Source organism: Python bivittatus, unplaced genomic scaffold (genome assembly GCF_059951505.1).
Source record: "Python bivittatus isolate LINGU-HERP-01145 unplaced genomic scaffold, Pbiv_v1 ctg000980_np1212, whole genome shotgun sequence".
Taxonomy (NCBI): Eukaryota; Metazoa; Chordata; class Lepidosauria; order Squamata; family Pythonidae; genus Python; species Python bivittatus.
Genome location: NW_028277125.1, coordinates 44,597,159 through 44,619,038, shown reverse-complemented (window position 1 = coordinate 44,619,038; position 21,880 = coordinate 44,597,159). Strand labels below are relative to the sequence as shown.

The following is a 21,880-nucleotide window of genomic DNA, read 5'->3' as shown; positions in this document are numbered from 1 at the left end:
GTACAATTATTGCCACTCCAATTTACCTATAGTGCAGCAATTTATCTACAATGCATACTGATGCATTGCATGCATTTCAAGAAATAAGGTACTGACCTCTCTATGGTAGCAATAGATCACAGTGTTCTAAGATGCGTGCATACCATTCCTTTTGAGCACATGCTACCATCCCAGAATTAACCATTAATCACTATTAGAGAAGCAGGTGAAGCAATAGATTGCAAGGATTATAAGAATGGTACTTTATCCTAGTAGGGAAATTTTATTCTGTTACTTTATACGTAGTAAGATATACTAGCAGAATTTGGAAAGCCTGACATTTTCTTCTGCCACCTCTTATACCAAACAGGATCAAGGTGTGGTTATTCTGAGCTTTTTTCACACCTTCCCCTTTCCCAGGACTGAGTTGTCTATTTTCCCCTCTTTAACAGCTCCTGCACACTTTCATCAAGATTATCTGTGCACTGCTCTACATTTTGCCAGAATAGCTACAGAAATCTTTTTTTTCCTAGGCTCATCCTCACATCTTGCTAACCAGCAGGTGCTCTGCTGTTTCTAAAAAATCTGATCTCATGATAACACCTTCAACGGATTCCTAGCCCATTACTGTGGCAATTTACATTGTCTCTAGCTGTTCTGGTGTTAGTGTTTTGCAGCTTCTTCTGACACAACCTTTGCTATACAATCAATCTAAGGGCTTGTTGGGTGCACTTATGTGGGCACATTATAAATCCAGGTTTACAGCTCTATTGGAAGAGCAGCAGACATGTCTTAAAAAAAAAGAATTAGTGTATCTATGCATGTGGATGTTAGCAAATCTAGAAATCAGAGAAACCGAAGACCTGCTGTGTGTAGACTGGTAGACAAGAGAATGTCGTTTTCCTTCATCTGCTTGTTCTTCTTCCCTTGTGCTATTCCCACTCTCAATCCTAACAGGAGAATCTGGAACAGGAAGGAGAATGGGGGAGCTGATCAACTGATAGCTGGGTTGCTTTGGGTCATGATTTTTTTCTGGAATAGCACTAAACCCATGTCCAAAAAGAATCCATGGAATACATTAACGCAAAACATTTGTACAAAACCAGAGCAAAGTTTAACAGATGCCTAAACCTATTGGTCTAGCCATCTGTCAAAATGTCCCTTAGTCCCAGCCCATGTTAGGCAGAGTGACTGTTGAATTCTTTGAGATTTCCTTTTTTTTTAAAGCATTTTAATGCTATAAAACAACTCTTACATAAAAACTGGATATTAGTATTACTGAACCCTTGTAAGAAGCTGTAGTTTGTCATTGTCTTGGTGTTCTTGTTGACCAAATCAACCACGCTTCCATTAAAACTGTGTGTTCTGCAAGTATATTCATGTTATTCTCAGCTTACACTATATCTCTGATCTCTATTTTGTTTTAGAATTAATCAACTTAAATGTGACCTTACGCTGATAGAACAATTATTCATCTACACAACAGACCTAATCCTCTCTTGCCATGCATACTACCACACTGCAGTACATCTTGCTATAATGGATCAACCTGAATAGAGCTCGGTGAATTCATCTGAGAGGTACCAAATGTGAAGAAAGACTGCAAAAAATATGCAACTTCCACCACTTCCTCTGTGGCCAACTGTCACTCTAAATTGATTCAAAAGATAGATTCCTGGAATCTGTCAAACTAGGCCACTGGCCAAAGAAAAATGATAATAAGCAGAAATAAATTATTTCTGGGGTATTCAGGTCAAGGCAAGCAGGTAAAATACAACACATTCAGAAATTAGTATTAAAAGGGATAGAGAGGGAACTCGGAAATCATCTAGTCAAATTCCCTGCTCAATTCAAGACCACTGTAAAGGGTTTCCATTATATTATCTCTAATAGATAACTGCCCAGTACTTCCACAGGATAACCTATCTTCCCTATGGCAGACTGAACAGCTCTGTTAAGAAATTTCTACTAACAGCCAAAAATCTGTTTCCCTACAATTTCTACCCACTGATTCTATTCCATCTCTCTGATGTAACAGAGAACAATTCTGCTCCGTTTTATTCATTACAGTACTACCAATATTTCAAGACCGTGTCTCACCTCCCCTTAATCTTCTCTACCTTAGGTTAAGCATATCCAGCTGTTTCACTTTTTCCTCCTATGCCTTGTTTCTCAGCCCAGTCATCATACTGGTAGTTCCTCTCTGGACAAACTAGAGATGCAAATCCAGAGTGGAATAGGTCTCCTGACAGTCAAGAACACATTTTTAAACTGCTATTTCTAATGGAGAGTTTACCTTACCCGACTAGAAGAGGTTAATTTATTTGGCCACTAATCCACAGTAGCTGCATTTTTATGCAACATTAACTGGCATTTTTAACACACTCAGCTTCAGACAGACAGCAATGAGTCTTTCACAGATATATACATAGTGGAAATGCAATATTCTGCATGCAAGACAACTGGGAGCTCCCTGTCCAGATTGTCAGGCAGAGCATTAATCATACTCAGGCTCATTTTCTCACACAAGTGACTACTTTCAAAGGTGGAGCTCATCCACAAGAGAGAGTGTGCTGACTTCATCGATAACAAGTAGAACTGGGGCAGCTGCTCCTGCTTCTCTTCTGGGCTTAGGTTCCTGGGATTTTTTCTATTATTATTAACTAGAAATTATTTGAAAAAAAATGCTATATTAACCTATTTAAATTCCATCTACTAGATCTGGATTTATGGCAGACTGGCAGAATTTTAAACTAATACTGTTAAATCTGCCCCAGTGCAAAAGAGAGACCTCCTCTGTTCAGCCTTTTCACAATAATACTACTCCTCAAAGACCAGATGTAAGTAAGGCTGCCTTATAGCTCTGAAACACCCCAAGAATAATATCCAATTCATTTTTTAACCCTTATCACCGCTCTCAAAACCATACAGTTGACCCTTAAGGTTGTCAAACAACTTTATAAATCAACAATTAACTTGAAATGGTGCAGTAGCATCCCAGATCCACAGATGGTTTTGTTTTTCAAAGGGACATAAGGTATGCCATTTATTTAAATCAAAATCCCACAGATCAAAAATAACCACAAGCTTACATCTCTTTGTGGTGGCACAAATTAATTTTCAATCTATAAGAATAGCAGAAGAGTCTCAGAGATTATTGTGGCAAGGTACCCTATACAGCACACAGTGTATCCATAATGGTTCAGGCTATTCTCATGTGGAAAAGAATAGTCCTTTTATCAAAAGAAATAAAATTTTCTTTCTGATACCTACTTATGATTGAAATAAATAGACATTTTGGCGTCCTGGTTCATCCATTTCCTTTATGCCTCCAATTGAACCCAATCTGCAATGAAAACATGACTTTTCCACTTGCAATCACCTTGATGTGTTCGCAAAAGCATCAAAGTTATTTCAACACTAAACAATCACAACAATAACAACTAGCATATGGTAAATGTACTGCCGTGAAAAGTTTGCAACACACCTGCATCAGATTGGCTTGTCTCAGACAACTATGAAAAGTTAATGCAAAAAGCTCAGAATCTGAAGGAGGCACAAGGCATAAATTCACAAGCAAGCTCTTAAATAATTAATTAGAAGTATATAATAAAAACACCTCTGCTTTGCAGATATGCTACTTGTGGCCTGTTTGGCAGCCCTAGAGAAATTCAGCAAAATAGGTAACACAGAGATAAATCATGAGAATCATGATGCCAGCCTATTTCAACACAAACGAAAATTACATGGATTTGAACAACAAAACACCCTATGGTACAGGGTAGTACTATTTCCTCTTTATTCCAAATCTGAGGCCTGTGGTTATTATTTGTCTGTCAAAATTATTGTTCCTAAAAGTCTGTACCAAATTTCCATTTCCTGTAAAGAACAGGATTTCTGATTTAACCTAGGCAATTATTTCTCTCAAACTTCAAGAGCTGGATTATATTCTCTTTTGACAAAGACAGCAGGCTCTAAGAAATATTAGAAGCTTCATTACCCAAGTGAAAGGGGAAAAGAATTACTGTAATTAATGCATAAAATGATAGTTGATTAATTAATAATTAATCAACAACAAGAACCCATATTCCTTGATCAAGGTCTCATGAAAATTGTCCAACATGAATAACAAGACTTTTTTGATAGATCACCAAGTATAAAAATCATATGAAAAAAACATAATTTTCATACTAAGCTTCAATCTGTTAAAGAAACATCAGTCCCTAATGCAAAGGCTATGTCAGAGCACCCACGGTATCTTAATGAAAACAGCATATATTCCAATATTTGGGACTTTTACACAAAGCCTGTTTCCATGACCAGAGGATGCTTTAATATATATTCTGCTGTGTGTAATTCAGACATGGCCCTTCTTCTCATTACCATTCAAACTCACCATTGTGCATAAAACAAGCTTCTGTGTGAGTTCTTTGGATACAGAATACATCTTCCATAAGTACACGTTATAAGAACGTTTACCATATTTGCTCTATTCTAGAGATATGTACATTAGCGATGCAATATATGTCAATAAAACAGGGACTAGTTCGTTTAAAAGTGTAAAAAAAAATTCAAAACTACTCAAATAAAAAATTAAATAGATTTTATTTTTAATGCACATGAACACAACCAGGCAAAAATGCAGGTTAGTATTCTATCTGTAATAACTATAAGTAGAAAAAGATAGAAACTGGAAGAGAAAATGTAAAACCTCCCTGACAGATGCTTCATTCAAAGTTCCCCAATAAAAGATAATTATGATATGCTGCCATCAGTCAGCTGAATCTCCTAGTTTATCTAGCTACCTTCTACCTAGAATTTTTCCTTTCAGCCTGGCTCTTGGAACACTAGAAAGGAAGGTGCTTTAGATTTTCTTGTCCAAAACCAAGAAATACAGAACTTAGCAAAGCTTGCACCAATACTACAGCACAATAGATAGTTGTGTAACTGTGCAGTCTTCTACAGAGGAAAGGCTTTAATGAGGAATTCCCACCTAAAACAAATACTGTCAAATCCATAGATAAGAAAAGAAGTTTATTTGAGTGTTGGGATTCAGCACATATTCACTGCACAGATGATGCTCAGGAAGGGGTTACCTGGCCCCCCGGTTAGATATTCATACAGTTGCCCTTCTTCTCCCAAATCAGAAATTATTTGGGGACTACCCCCGCTTTCCTAAATACCCTTGCTGGAATTATAATGCCGTTGTATGAATGGGTTTATTCTGGAGAAGACGTTTTTTAAAAAAATAAAAGCTGAATTCCATCTTTTCAGGCCTCTTAGCACGGGATCAGTTTATCAGATATTTTACAGATACTGTCAGGTCTTTAAACTTAAACTGGTGCATGTGTGTGTTACACTGAGGAGTGTCTGCAAGGGGGATAGTGGCCATGACTATGGGGCAGAGCTTTGATCACATGGTCACAGCCATCAATTTGATTTTTTTAACCCCCTCCCTGGATGCCCTTGGTAAGCCTTTGGAATTTAGCATTTGCCAAAAAAAGACAAGAAAGGATATGTTATGGAAATAGCATGGCAGCAATTGCTATATATTAAGAAAAATGATAATCAATTTAGGGAATGATAGGATATAGGGAACAAAAAGAGAGATTTAAGAAAACAGGGAAAAGAAACAGATTGTAAGTGAATATAATGACCCTGTTGAAAAGTAACAGAAGCATAAAGGGCATTACTCATATTATGGATAGCTCAAATATGCAACATAGGACAAAGTAGAACTTAAACTGATAATCTTAAAATGGATTTCTCCATAGATGTAAATTACACTGAAGAAAATTTTAAAAATGGCAACAAGCAAAGTGAATTAGAGACAAGAGGAAAAAAGAACTTGCTGAAAAGTTATCCCAGAAACTTTACAAACTGATTGAACAGTTGTGTTTGAATTGAGCTTTAGCTGCAGACTCCTCCAAATACTCTAACTTCCTTGCTAGATCACCATCATTCGCCTTAAAACCAGCAACCTATCCCCATAAAGCACCAAAAAAGTAAAAGTAGGGAGCTTACAAATTTAGCGACATCATATTTGGAGGCAGACTGTCAACTCAGTGGATACTTTGCCAGGGGTTAACATTTCCTTCTGTATGCACAAGACAAACATCTCTCCAGCCAAAGACGACAGGAAATTAGTTTAAGAAAAGGAGGGGGAGTGCTCTGGTTTAGAAATGTGGGGCAGACACCGCAATTGAGTAAAGGCAGCACTAGAAAAGGGTCACCTTGTGGGCTTATGAGGTTCAAGCAAACTCTGGCTTAAGGTAGCTGAGCTCATGGTATGTTTCCAAACCAAATAAAAGAGTAACTATCAAACTCAAAGGTAGTTATAAGCTCCAAGAAATATATGGTCCTGGAAATCAGACAGAGTCTGCAGATTACTTGATAGAATTCAAGCTAATTGACCATACAATATAAAAAAGATACTATAAAAACTACATTGCCACTATTAAGCAAAATAAAGTTATGAGTACTCTGAGCACTGGTAATTTGTGGCAATAGGAATGTTTTAGGACTGAGCTATTCTTCCTGCTAGAGCTCCAGATTATTTTGTTAATCTTCCAGTTATGCCAGCTGGACAGCAGCTCAGATTAATGGCATTTACCCATATCCGCAATTTTCCTGAAGTTTAATCAACAGAAAAAATGTAAAGAGAAATACACTGTGAGACCTTTGCAGCAAACTCTCTTTCTGCTGCTTTTCCCAGAAGATAATGGATTTCTGAGGCAAGGTGTCAAAGTAATGTTGGGGTGGGGGGGCATATATACTCATGACTAGAGAACCAGTCTGTCTGTGCACTTTTGAAACAATACACTTGCTCCTATTACAAAACACAAAATGGAAATCTCAGAAACGCGCCACTGACTCAAGTGATCTAGAACTGGCTCAGCCTAAATCTTGTTTCTTCATACAACAGAATTTGTGGACAGACAGGAACTTGATTTAAGAGGTACCTTCTGCAAGGGAAAAGAAAACATCCATTAGTGACTCATTTAATTTGCATTCCAATCCCTGTCAACCAGTATTTTGGTGGCAATGTATTCCCTGCTGGATCATTTTCTAAATGACTCTGCACCTAGTACCCAGTTCTAATCAATAAGCCATATTCTCTTTGCGCTCTGCAGTGTCCCTGAGCATATGAATGGTAATCTTTACTTTTATCTCAGGATTCTTTTCTTGTTATATTCTTAACCTCTCAGGAATTGGAGCTGTGCCAGTCACTATAATCACTGTTTTCAGCTGGCAATGAAGGTATGCACTTTATTACCTTAATGAGCAGATGTACTTAATGAGCTGATGCTTTGTTAATTCAGTCCTAAAGGAAAAAAATTCAAAAATGGGAATTTGTTTCTTCAGTAAAACAACCCTCACCTCAATTTTATCACCTATTAATTAAAACATTATTGGATGTTGGAGTATCTCTTATTCAATAAACACATAGTACGAAGAGTAAAATAATTATACTTGCCACATCAGGGACAAATCACTCCATTGTCCTACTGACATCAAGAGGGATACAATAAAACTTTTAGGCTTATATACAAGGCATTTAAATCATCGGAACAGGAACATGGATCTTCCTTCAATCGTCCTAGATGCATGTTATGAATCTGCCTGCTTGCCAGACATTCACAAAACATGTAATATACATCCCCACAAGGGAGAGATGCTCTTTGTCATATACACAGAGCATTAGATAGCTCCGTGCCTCTCGATGAAAGACAGAAAGTGATTTTGGTCATTTCCAAACTAGGGCAGAACGCCAGAGAAGCTAAGGAAAGAAGTTGGGGATGTAGAGAACCTGATGAAGTTTATTCTCCACAGTTTCTTGAGCACTCAGGGACATGGTTTGGAAACAGAAATAGACTCTTTGGAGCCTGAGAAGTCCAGAACTCAAAGTAATGGTCAAAATAAAATGCCATTCTGGCAGCAACAAATTTGAGGCTTTTCTTCTGCTCTGTCTCCAACCGTCTCAATAGGCCCTCCAGCTTCAGCTGTAAGTGTGTAGGCAATTCTCTGTCTATGTGGTCTCTGGCTTACTTTCCTTCCTCCTGACATTCCAGCTCGAGGAAACAAGTCTATTCTCCACCTGGTCAGTTGGTTGTTTCAAGGCCAGGGAGCAGAGGAGGATAGGAAAAACTGTTTGTACAGGCCTGAAAGGGGTAGTCCAGCGACAGTTTTCTTGTTTTTAGTTTCCTTTCTGCTGATCACTGGCATCTGCCATCATCCTCATCCTTTTTCTCCAGCCCCCCAACCCCCATTTCTCCTTAAGCTATAGGCTAGCCTGGGATATTGAAAAATATCTTGAAAGACAGAATGGTAATCGGTGCTGTATTGTTGCCATGAAAACTGCATGGCTATAGTCACCAGGAATTGAGTGTGTCTTTACTTTACCTTCAAAGAAATCAAATGAAAGAAAAGCAAGTGTTCTGGTAATAAGGCCCTGAGCAAATTCCTTCGTTTAGAGAGGGAGGAACCATTGTCTCATTATTCCAATCCTCCTGAACCATAGCTCACCTTGACTAATAACTTGACTATCAAGAGATTCTGTGAGATTTGACAAGAGAAACAGTTACAGAATTATTAATTTGTTAACACCATTCATGGCAGGGTGCTTCAGGTAGCTCTCTGAAAAACTTAACAAAGGCAAATGGCAAGCACAAAATTCAGCACTAATACTTGTTCTTCTTCACAGACATCTGCAGAAAGAAAAGTATTCTTCTAAGTGGTTAGTGGATCTGATGGATTGCAGTCACTTCAACTGAGCCATCCTGCAGTGGCTGCTGACACTTTTTCACAACATGTTCATCAATGATTTATCCCCATGGAAATAGAGTATGCCAGGACGAGCTATAATTTTGGCTACACCACAGTAGAGACAAGCAAAATTGGCCAGCATTTAGTGTAGCTCTGGGAAGCTTCCATTAAATTCCTAATTTGTCAGCAGCTCCATTAAGTAATTGATGTACTGTTTACTGTCATGAGTCATGGCTGGAGCTTCCCACCACTCAAGGCGAGACCATGGAGAATGAGAAAAATAGTTGCAAGAAATCATACAACCCCCCAACCTGAGGATTAGGAACTCTTACAGAGATCCCTAATTGATACCATGAGACCAGAAAATAACGCTTTTCCTTCAGACTCTGAGGAAGATACTAGCAAACTGCTAGCACTTGTGAAGCAAAAGACTGCAGGAGCCCTTTGAGTACCAAAATCTTGTTCCTGAAGGTGAAGATACCTCCCCTTGGCTGGGGTCAGAGAGAAAAGCATCTGTTCACTGGATTACTTTCAGTTCTGAAATCAGTTGTTAGTCTACTTACTAATTCTTTAGCCCAAACAGTTTTCTTAGGACTGACAAACTCTTATTTTCCTCCTGTCCCCAGTAGTGTTGCTCTGCCCTTCGATCGTGAATCTTACAATACTGGTTTCACTTTCTTTTCACTGTCTGCATGGACTATGATTTTGAATGGCTCAGCTTTTTCTCTGCATGCTCCAGACCAGGGTTGAATAAACTTTGTGCAGCTAGTGGTCTCACTTTTAATATTTAATTCAGCCTCTGAGGGCCCCAATGGATGCAACCAATGACATGGTGATGTCATGGGACTGGATTGAAAATGATTGTGCATTTTGGCCTTTTGTTGCTTTTTGGGTTTGGTGACAGGGATTCAGTTGTAAAATAGTTGTACTAAACCTTACAGTAATGTTCAGGACCTTTTGGGGAACTACAACTCACACCAAGTTGGTTACCACACCAACTACCACTAAAAACCAGCAGTTTTGTTATTGAATCTTGGCACTATATTGCTGTGGAATGCAAAAATGGGGCTGGAAGATAAATGCATCCAACGGGCTTCCCAGTCATACACTGCCTGCCTCATTCCTTTCACATTATCCCATCTGATCAGCATATCTTGGTAAATGACTGGCACTACCCAGAGTTCTTACTATTGAAATTTTTTTTTGCAATATTGCTATGTAGCTCTAATTATAACCCTGGGTTATAATTACATTCTCTACATTCCATTATACCCTTTACAATCCCAGAGATTCTTTCTCAATATATTTAGATCAATACCATTTCCTTTAAAGCTTATACTTCATAGAATTCCTTTTAATGTACAAACTTCTGTCTGAACCATAATGTAGCTCCCTAGAGAATCCAGTGCAATAGATGTGATAACACTGAACAGAGTGAGGAAAGAGAGAGATGTCACACATACTCTGTGAGGATGGCTTTAATGTACTATATACTCCTGGGAGAACATCACACTATTTCAGCAAAAACAGAGTGATTTCTAGCAAACACTGTGATATGAGAACTCCCAAGGCAAGATATGAATTCTTATGTTTAGGTTTATATTGGGAAAGATAAGGATATAAACATATGATTAGAGTTGTAAATATAATCAAAGTACCACCACTGCAATTTAAAGACCTTGTCTTAGACAAGCATCCTACATATTTTCTTGTTCCTACTGACCAGCAGAGTCCTTCATCCCCATGTAACAAAATGATTCTGACAGTTTATTTCATATCAAAAGCAATTTGCCATAACAGCTGTTCTTCAGATATGACCTTAGACATATGGAGAAATTGCACATTCTTTGGATCCTGGCATATAATACTATCTTGGTGACCAAGACTGTTTCTTCACAGCTTACTACTTGCTCCTTTATTTCATCAACTTCATTCTAATGAGTCATGCTGTTAGATTAAAAGCAAGATTGCCATTCCTTTGGAGTCTATCTATTACCAATACTCAGTCCTCAGCCAAGGGCAAAATTCTTAGTTTAGTCAAAACCAGCTGCATTAAATGAAAATACAGTCCCATACTTGGTCTTTTTCTCCAACCCTTCCCTTTTGGTGCATGAATTCCTGCTGCCTACCTTAGGAGTCATACATGTTATAACTGTGATTATGAATTATCTTTTTTTTTTTTTTTTTGTCTGCGGTCAGTCATTGCTGATCCTGCAGTGACTGCTTGGATGAGTCCTTGCAATTTTCAAGGCAATTGTTTTTCGGAAGTGGTTTGCCAGAGCCTCCTTCCTAGAGCAGAGCCCAGCTGGCGAGCGCAGGAGGCGGGGTTTCCGTTGCTTTGCGCCCTTTTCAGGCGCGTGTGGTTTTTCGCGCTTACCGGCAACTGCTCCCAACTCCTTTTTGCAAGGCGCCGCCAGCATTTTTCCTCCCACCGGAGTGAGAGTACCCATTTATCTACTCACATGAGTTTTCAACTTGTTGGGTTGACAGGAACTGGGGAGGAAACAGGAGCTCACCCTGTTTAACGCGAAGGCTGGACTCGAATCACTGAAGCGTCGACCATTTCTGGCCGGCAACTTTCAGTGTCATTAAGCCGCTGCGCCACCGCGTCCCCCATGAATTATCATGGTGTCTGCTTAATCAAGATTTGGGGGAAAAAAGAGTTCCAAGCTAGTATACTATAAAACTATCGTTAACCTGAATTAAGATTCTTAGCAGAACTAAAAATCTGTATTTTATTGTAGGAGCATCTGAATTTGGGAAGATGCCAAGAGCCTGCAATTTCTCAAAGGCAGTATGTAAATACTGTGTTCCACACTGAAGATATGAAGAGGGAAGTGGGGGAACAAAAATATTTTTTCAGATCCATTATATACATTGGGAAGTGGTCATTCTATGCAACCGATCTGCTACTTCTCTTTCCCCTCAGGAAAAGATGATGATGATCATGATTTCCTCCTCCTCTTCCCTTTTTTCTGAAAAATAATGCATACTCTGGGATGTCAGTATTTCCTATACTTTTTGTATACAGCCAAACCAAGAAAATTACACCTGCAGGTTTCCTAACAGAAAAGCATTTCAGAATCTGTTCTGGAGACAATCTCAACAATAATTTTGAGGAGGTCTTTAGTGTAAAAGCACTGCTAACTAGGACAGCATTTTAGCTTCTTGGCTGCTCTACAGTTTGAGATCAGCCTGACTTGATTAGTAGTGACAGTATGCCAAAGGTCATTACTGTTAAAGTATACCTCAGTGAACAATTTAAGCTGAATTATTACACTGCTACTAAGCGGAGTTGATTAAGGGGATATAATTATCAATATTGATCAAACCAAAAAGCAAACATATCAAACAAGGTCTCAGAAAATGGGCATATAAACTTGTGCTGATTTCTGCAGTGTGAAGTCTAGGACACTGGACTAGCTAAGAAATGGGAAGGTTCTATATACTTAATTTTTTCCAGCACATCACTAACAATTGAATATACAATGAAAACAAATTCAGACATCTGATGATTTAGACTCTTAACATACTTAATAGGTACAGCTTTTGAGGTATGTGTCTCTTACTATATGACTTCTTTTTTTTTTTTGCTCCAATAGTGGGTTTCATCCAGAAGGAACTGGCTTATACAATGAACCAACTGGAATAGGTATGAACTTTCTAGTGTAGATGCTAAGATCTTACTAGCCTCTCAGGCGCTCACGTGGTAAGTCACAAAATACATTCTGTGCAACATGAGGACATTTTTCTTTAGTACTTCTAACCCCACTATCTTTTGGTCAACTCAAAGTTCTTCAGGATAAATTACTTGAAAATTATCTTAAATATCAGAGAATCACAACCCTGCTGTCAACACAACTTGACAGCTAAAGTTCTATTATATACATGAAGAAATGCTGAGTCATATCCCATCTCTTTTACAACAGCAGGCCTTCTGTGTTAAAACATAAAAGGGGCAACCAGAGCAGAGTGAATCTCAGTTTGAAATGAAAAATCAAACAGAATTGGCTACGCAAAGAGAAACAATTGCTGAAGTAATATATTATCCCAGGTTGAATAATAAAGACTTTGTTAGCCAATTTCAAAATGTTCCACAGCAAAAAATAAAATAAAATGGTGTAAAACTGATGTGACTGCCTTATAGTGATAACGGAGCAATTGTATCTATTACTCATAGGGTTAATTTAGTTATTCACCTTGAGAAAATTACTGATCAGAAGAAAGTCTATTAAAAGTATTAAATGTTTCAGATGACACCTCCATCATTTAGCAAGTAATCAAAAGATGCCCCTTCAAATTTTGCATTAATAAAAATCTCATTAAATGCAAACCTGCAAGTATTATTGTAAAGGTCTTATTAGCCTGGAAAAATTGCTTGCCTTGAAAGTTCCTTATTTCCTTACAGAAGTGAAGGTCAACTTTCCAGTTATCAGTTGTCTCTATGCTGAGCAGGTATTTTACATGGGTAATCATCACTTGTTTCACATAGATGATTTGAAAAGGCACACTATATCACAGTCAAGTCTAAGTGGAAGCTGCAGCTGCAAAGAAAGAAGTTTCTTTCATTGGCCAAGTTTATGAGATAGACCAGTGGGGTGTATGTTTTAAACTACCAATGAATAGGCTACTATGAGATTAAATTACCAGGTGTTAGGTTAGGTAATAATTCAGCCATGACTTCATCCTGTGCTCTCACAGGTACAGACCATGCATGAATTGGTGTTTCAACCAACTAGGTTAGTGGTAAGAGCAATGTTACTCTTGGGCTTGCCAGGATAGTCCACAGTATCTCCAGATGAAATTTTGAGATAGATTTTAAAACAACATATGAGATGCATAGGTATTTGGAGAGGAAACAACCAGGAAATCCCAGGCCTGTAGGCTAGATTGTATAGTGATAAAACATCCTGGAAGGACAGTACCAAGCCAATAGTATCTACACAAACATATCCATTAAGTTACCAGGAGCCAAATTTGACCCAAGAGAGGCTTGACTTTAATATATTGCCTTGATTAGGCCTTCAGATGTATCAGCTATTCACTTTTCTGTCTTTCCTTTCAGAATTCAAGTAAGCGGGGGGGAAACCTGTTTGGGAACCAACATTTAAGTCCTGTTCTATTTCATAACCTCTGACTCAAATGAAAATTTTGGACTTGACTAATAGAAATAAGTGTATGTAACTTGTGCAGCTAAATAAGGGAGTGAGATTAACTGTTCCTTCTGCTCTCTAATCAGGGCTACAGAAAGAATACATTTCTCTTTCACCTTCTGAGGCTTAGGAACTGAGTTACAGAAACTCTCATTATCTTTTAGACAAGAAAATGAGATGCAGGAAAATGTGAATTTCACTAGAAAGGATTTTGACTTTTTTCTGACAAATGAAGTATATTAAATTTCTTGTCTGCAAGCTAGGAAACTTTTGTGAAAATACCTATTTATCCATGTTCTGGTTCATTCACAGTGCCAGGCCATAAAGTGGTTTGTTTAGTGTGATGCATTAACCTTATATTTATGGCACAGTAGATCGCTACAGCTTATTCAACAAAGAATAATTTAAAAATCCTGGGTTGGGATTACACACACCACCTCTTGAAAAGTGCACCTTCTATTTTCAGCAACTGAGAAAAACAATTCAACATAGCTCAAAAACAGGGCAGGCTGAATAAGCTCTTATTGCTTCATTAGCCTGTTAAAATTTTCATTTAGGCATGTTCAGTTCTGTTACTGCAGCACGGGAGGGCTAGCAGTGCCAGCCTGGTTGTGTGTCACCTATTGGATACTAAGTCCATTATAGTGCTCACGAGTATGCAGGCACAATAAAACTGATTATTTAAACTGGGGCTTTACTATAAATGCAATATGACTTTGGCCTCACTGATCATCACCATATTCTATGTGCAGGTGTTTGTTGGACCATCCTATTTATTACATGATCTCTGGTTAGATGAAATTATACAGTAAAGACTATACATTAAAGGTTTTTGTTTTCTATTTTTAAGAACAGCACTAAAGCACATATTGAAGAAACTAAATGGATGCAAAAAGTATGTGAAAAATAACACCAAAAAAGTTAAGAAAAAGAAAACTTTGCATTTTAATGGCAACATTTTACACTTTGGTTTTCAATATTAACAACTGAAGAATATAAGAAAATTAGCATTGACACAGAATGTATCAAATAGAAAATAAAATAACCAAGAATAAGATAACTATGAAGCAATAATCAACAAGAACCAACTTATTATTGTTATCTTATTAATGAAATTTATATGGCTGGCCATCTCACTGGAAGTGACTCTGGGCAGCATACAATAAAACAACGCATATATAAAATAATCAAATAAAACAATGCATATATAAAAATAACCATATAAAAGTATAAAAAAATAAGTGTTAAAAATTAAATATTATTAAAATTAAAATACATAAAGCTCAGGCATGGAACCATCTAAGCATGTCTCTGGTTCCCTCTCAGTTAATTTTACCATTAAATTTGAAATTTATAGATATACAGATATTTTCTTGTGTCCAAAACGACTTTCTATATTAGTAGAAAAAGAGAATTGGTGTTCTTTAAAAAAAGAATCTCAAATAATAATTAAACATCAAATAATATCCAATGACCACATGGCATTTAAATTAGATTTTTTAAAAACAGTGGAAAATGTATTTGTATTATATATAACATAGTTTTTAAAAATAAAGCATAAAACTGCGGGGAAAAACAGCTACCTAAAATAAGCAAGCCAACCAATCTGGAATCTATAGCTCAGTCTTGCAAAACCAGCCGAGGAAGTAGAGAGTTGGGTAAGTCTAATATAATTTAAAGAGCACTGAAATAGGCAGAGATTTTGATGCCTTTGTTTGTACAACAGGAAGGATAAAGTAGGTCACAGTAAATTTCTGCCCTAATGGCAGAAGCTAGGAGTATTAGAACAAAAGATCTCAGTTGCATTAAGGGAAAAAGTTGCTTCTGTTCATGTTATTTGGGAAAGAGAAACACATGCCTCAAATCTTTTACATCACAGATTCCTGTGAGTCTGCACAGAATCTGCAGAGTAGTCACAATTGTTTTGGGAAAAGGGGGAGAAGATATGGATAAAAAATTACTTAGCAATTATTTAGGAGGAGAAGATACAGTATGGACAAAAATTACTTAGCAAAATTACCACTGCTTTGCTGTGCAGGTAATATACTATTTTGCTGCTTTAAAATTAATTCCAGAGTCAAAGAATGAATACACTCTCACCAGTGTCACATTTTTTTTTAAAGTGAAGGGACAAATCTAAGGAAGACCTCATCACCATAATACAATTTCTATACACATATTAATATTAGAAATTAGAGTACTTGCAGAATTTAAACGCATTTGCAACTGCCTTATTCAAATGAATTGAGAATCAAGTCTAAAACCCACAATTAGCAACTATATATTCTATCTTCTCTGTTTGCAACATTAGAAATACACACAACCAGAACCTATTATTTCACAAAAATCACAGATGAAAATAAATTTCTCATTCAAATCATTTTAAGAAGCTAATTGTTACTGTGTGATGGCAGCGATTAGACTACCGATGTAGAACGAAAAGAACTGATGCAAGCACCATTTGACCTAATGCCCCAATTAGCATTTCATACTATTAAAAGAGCTATCCTCTACTATTAAATTGTCAAAAAATAAGTTGCCATGTACCTTTAATGGCTGTTTCCCCATTGCCAAAGAGATAATCAATTATTGTAAATAAACTTCAATGAAACTAGAGAGGAAATAGCAGCTAGGCTGTTTTTTGAACATTCCTCCTGTAAACATCCTTCACTTTGCTTTGACTCCATATTCTGGGAACTCTTCCATGCAAAGGTTCTGTTCCCTGGCTTGAATTTGGCAAAAGCTATACAGACACTCAGCACCCTTTATTGTATACAAGGACAAATCCACTTTAAACAGTTGATTGCCCTTTGTCAACATGAACACTGTTCTTACTCCCACAACAGTTAATTATTGTGTTTCTTTCTTATGCCTTTTCCATGACTTAACTACTGTAATACTTAGCCTTGTGCTTTTCATCCTTGGAGCTAGACTAAGCTAAGCAATTAGTAGTTGTTGACATAACCAGTATTTCTGCTCTAAGAAACTCTAACTCTAATCCTCTCCTCTCAATTCTCCACCCACTTCCCCTCTATGTGTCTGGAAGGAATAAAAATCCACCTCCCCTTTCTCTGGTCCCAAAGGGCAGGTAGGGGAGATATTTTTCCCCACTCTTTTCATCTCTCTGGAGACTGGTTCCTTTTCCTCCAAAGTCTGAGCAACAAGAATTGTTGGCACACTTCCCCTCCCCTCTACCTAGATGCTTGATGGTGCAGTTTCTTTCAGTCTACCTCTGCTACTCTCTCCTTGGTCATCTATCTGTCCTACTCTCCCCACGCCACTAAATCCCCCATCTTCCCAGGGTCAGAATCACTGGCAGCTGTAGAAATGTTACTGTGTGGCCAGTTGGCTTCAGATTGCAAAGGTATTGTAACTGGAAATCGTGAAGGTGGAAAGCTTCCATGCATATCATACACTGCCTCTTAGGAACATTTAGCATCCAGACAGTCCTTTCCAATTAATCAGCTTTTCAAGCCCAGTCCTCCTATACGGAGTCCAGAATGCATTTTATCTCAAGTTTTTCCATGCCATCTCTCAGGATGAGAAATGGTGGCAGAGACAAGATGTGTTAAGGGGAATGAAACAGTGGAAAACCAAGTGTATTTTTAGCATGGCCAAAAGCTGCAATCAAAAAGCTGCTTGTGTTATTGTGGGGAACGGTCAAATAAACTTGGCATTCAACTTGGCTGGGAGCACACGGTATATAAACACACTAAATAAATATAAAAATGATAGTGTAAACGGAAGAAAGCCAGATGTGATTCCCTGGGGGAGGAGGGAGGCTTCCAGATTATGATGGTTAGCAGAGCACTTGTGAGTGGATTTGGAGTGATCTAGCTGCTCTTTAAAGAGGTGTTGAGCCATAAATGTATCTTTCCAATGTGTATACTGGTCTATGACCATAATAAATATTTATTTGATTTGATGTGATCTCCAATGTGGAAGAACTGAGACAGGCAAAGTGAGAAAAGAGACAGTATTAGCCACTGTTGGCCTAAAAGACTGACAGCTGAATTCATTCATAAGCAAACTCTGTCACAGGAAAAAGTCCTAGCCAATTGTCTTGCTGGTTAACACAGCAACAAATGCATTGTTTCTGAGGTGTTGTTTGTCCTTCCTTCCTGGAAAGATAAATGTTTAAGACCCAGCACCTCCTTAAAAAGCAGCTAGATCACTCAAAGGCCACCTACAAATACTTTGCTAAGCATCACCATCTGGAAAGTACCAGGGTATCTTTACAGTATAACACAGTAACACATGACCCATATGAAAAAGTCACATGGATTATTATGTTTCAAATAGGAACACTTTTAAGCAAATTGGCAATACAGGTTACTGTTTAAAAAAAATCTACTCAACTCTCAAACTACTGGTCAAGATACTCTGTGATAAGGAAAAACATGTAGCCATTTAAAGTCTTCACATTTAAAAATACAGAAAATAAACATAATATTACATGCTTACAATGTTATCTTTCATCTACCACAACTTTAGTTGAGAAATCTAAAACTGTGACTTGTTATAACAAAAAAAAAGTTTTCTGAAAATGTATTTGTTTTAATTTCTACAGCCGCCCATCTCAACCAAGTGACTCTGGGCAGCGAACAATATGCAAGAGCATAGAGTTAATAGAAAATCTGTAGTTCATTTCTTTTTCTTTCTTACCGTATGTTGACCAATGCATGGGTCACCTTGCTGGCTGGCTCCTTCCACTGGCCAGCATTACTAGAAAGCCTCAGAACTGAAAGAAAGAAAGAAAAATATTCTGTGATACCTATTTGACTGCAGCTCAACTATTTCCAACCTTTGTGTGGCTTGGGACTGCATTTCCTTTTTCCCCTGCCTTTTTTTTTTTTTTTTAACTGACTAAGCATTTACAGGGACAGGGCAGTATGATATCATGTTATTATTGGAGGAGATGGGGACAGGATGTTCAATCTGTTTTATACTTTCTGGGAAATTGGATGGGGAGAGCACTGGCATTTAAAAGTAACAGCAATAGGCTCGTTAAGGCTACTGAAGTCTTAATATACATATTTTCTTCAGTTTCTTGCTCAAACACAGCAGAAAATTGCGCTGTTGTGTTTAATAGCTTTGCTGGCAAATTTCAGCAGCAGAGTCTTGGGAAATTCAGGAGCAGTAAAAAAATGTAATGCTTAGGGACCATGTGCATTTTGTGTATTGTCCATCCTCAATATGAATAAATACATTCTTAGAAAAACACTTAGGAAATATACAAATTTCATTCCTTTCCAGATCTGCCCAGATACATAAACACAATGCATGATTTCTATGCTACACGCAGGAGACTAGCTTGCTGAAAATATACATTATTAAACTAATTTTTAAACTATTATCTCCTTAATAATTAATCTTAGAGGAACCATATTTCTTCTTTAAACTGGCACGTAGTTTCCTTGAAAGCCATGAAATAGGAAGCTGGGCTCCAAAACCACAGAAACCTTAACTTCACTGTACTGTTGCCATACTGTTCAACATCCCAATACAACTACTTCTAAGCTGACTTAGAATTATCCATGAATTGAAGGAAGCACAGTGGAAGTACCAAGGCAGTAGTGGAAGTAACAATACAGAGAGGAGGATTGGTACCTGAAAATACAATAAGGAATCAGGAGTATACCTGAAGCTAAAACTCAACCATCCTTCCCTTCCCTTCCCTTCCCTTCCCTTCCCTTCCCTTCCCTTCCCTTCCCTTCCCTTCCCTTCCCTTCCCTTCCCTTCCCACTGAGAAATTCTGCCTTTTAGGAATTATCTTAGGCAGAAGTGGGTATGTATAAATGCGCGTGAACGTACGAGAGCATATGTAAATGGAGGATGGATGGATGTGGTGCATGACTTGTGAGTGCGGGATGGGATTGTACAGAATTTTACAGGTTATAAAGAAGAGAAAGAGAAATGGATTTATCACCCATTTATAGCTTTGGCCCTCCATAAAGTAATCCAGTTCTCCAATTATAGAAAAATTGTCCACCACTCACCTATAGCAATAGCAAATGCATTACTCTACACCTCCACTCCCTCACCCAAAAACATTATTACAGATAGCATTATTTTTATGCCTTTCAAAATGTATACAACCTGTTTTCTGACTGCATTCTTTGAAGCACTGACATGGTTCCATGACATGCTCTACATCTTTTGGAGTAGATTTCTTGCCATGCTTTCATCAGAACAAGATGAAAGCACACTTTCTGTTTTCACTTCGTGTTTATAGTGATGTTTCCCTGCAGCTGAACAGTTCTGGGAGCTTTGCTTGCTCTCTGATCTGAGACTAAGGCACAGTTTCCCAATTGGGAGTGCTCTGCACATGCCAGGCTGGCTCACTCTAAATGAACATAGTGTGTTCTTGCTACTATTTAAATATTATATGCCAGGAAACAGCAGCAAGCACATCTTCACATACAGCAGGCATACTGGTGTATCAGGCGATCATCTGATCCCTTAACTATATTATTTATATATTACTGTATTATTTATTATTATTCATATAAGCTTAAGAAAGAGCCATTTTTCAACATCTCTTTAGCCTGGAACATCCTTTCAAATAAGGCTTATTTCACACTCATATATTAAAGGCTAATTAAAATTATATCACAAACACATGTATTGAACAGCAGTCATACATTATTATTTGCTCTTAGCCACACTTGTACAAATGTTACATTAACATATAGTCAAGACACCTAACGCTACTTACCCATGGAATATAGGTTATCAAAACTCTGGTGCATCCTGATGATTTCATAATAAAGCTCATCGTAGCTGCTAGGAGTTGGAAGAAAGGTATCTCCATAAGTGATGAACATATTAAACAGGTTTATCACCTTAAAAAAAAGATTATAGGCATTACTGAATAAAAATATATTAACTTTATTATTTTTAATCCAAACAGTAACAGGAATTCTCTGGGCAAAGTAGAAGGTTATTAAATAAAAATACTAACATATGAAAAACAACATATCCAAGCTTTAAAAGTACCAAAGCTATCACTTAGCTTTTGTACATAAAAAGTGTTTGTTCAAAATTCATCTTCTTTCTTTCCCTGACAAATTCAGCAGTACCTGAATGTTATTAAGAGAGTGAAAACTACAGTCACCCAGGACAACAGTGAGAGCAAATATCATTCACCAAAAAGGCAAATTTACATGGTTGAGTGTGTACCAGCTTAGAAGTAAAATGAAGTCACTAAAAAAAAAAATCAGACGAGCTGTTTCTACATACTCAAGGGTCTCTTGAGGGACACTTAAATATGTAAAAGTATGAATCAAAAGCCAAAATTTAAGAAATTTCAAAATGTTAAGAAAAATATTTTAAGAGCAGTTGTACCCATATTGTCAACTGTGTGGGAAACAAATGGAAAGGAAGAGAATAAGTTTATTCAACTCTCTAATTTTCTCTCAATGTCCATGACTACACATGGACTCTAAGCTTTGGAAACTCCCTCAGTGCAGAATTGCTGTATATTAGTGGCTATTTTTCACCATTTTAACCCTAGTAAGCATCTTAAAAGAGGAAGGTTTGAAGCTTGAGGATATCTGCTGTGAAATTAAAAATAAAAAATTCCACTGTCAGCAATAAATAGAAATATTTCGAGGAAAAGAAAAAGTAAAATGACACCCCCCAATTTACTGCTATCCAAAATGTACCTCCTTGGCTATACAGCTATGGAACATTTGGATTTTCAGGCTAGCAATCAACATTTTAAAGAAAAATCACTGCAAGGAAGCTCCATCCTCATTTCCAAGCCCCAAACAGAGCTCCAAAGTTTTGTTTCCAATCTGCCTAAAGCCACGAAGATCACTCCTATTGTAAGATGAAGATGCACTGGAACTTTTCTTCTTTTTACAAGTTCCAATTATGACACATAACTACACCTCTTCATAATATGGTACTCAGTTCAATGCACATTAAAAACATTTCTTCTTCTTCTACATTTCTACAGGATAATTTATCCAAATAAA

The 21,880-nt window shown here is 37.4% G+C and overlaps 1 protein-coding gene across 1 annotated transcript in view; it reads right to left on the bottom strand.

Moving 5' to 3' along the window:
- ARMH3 (armadillo like helical domain containing 3) overlaps positions 1–21,880 on the bottom strand; it is a 149,408-nt gene that overhangs the window by 66,431 nt on the left and 61,097 nt on the right. The window contains exons 22-23 of the mRNA XM_088131951.1: positions 20,617–20,743; positions 18,564–18,639 (exon numbers count right to left, since the gene is read on the bottom strand). Of these exons, the coding sequence (XP_087988077.1) occupies positions 18,564–18,639; positions 20,617–20,743 (203 nt within the window). The remainder of the gene's footprint in view (positions 1–18,563; positions 18,640–20,616; positions 20,744–21,880) is intronic.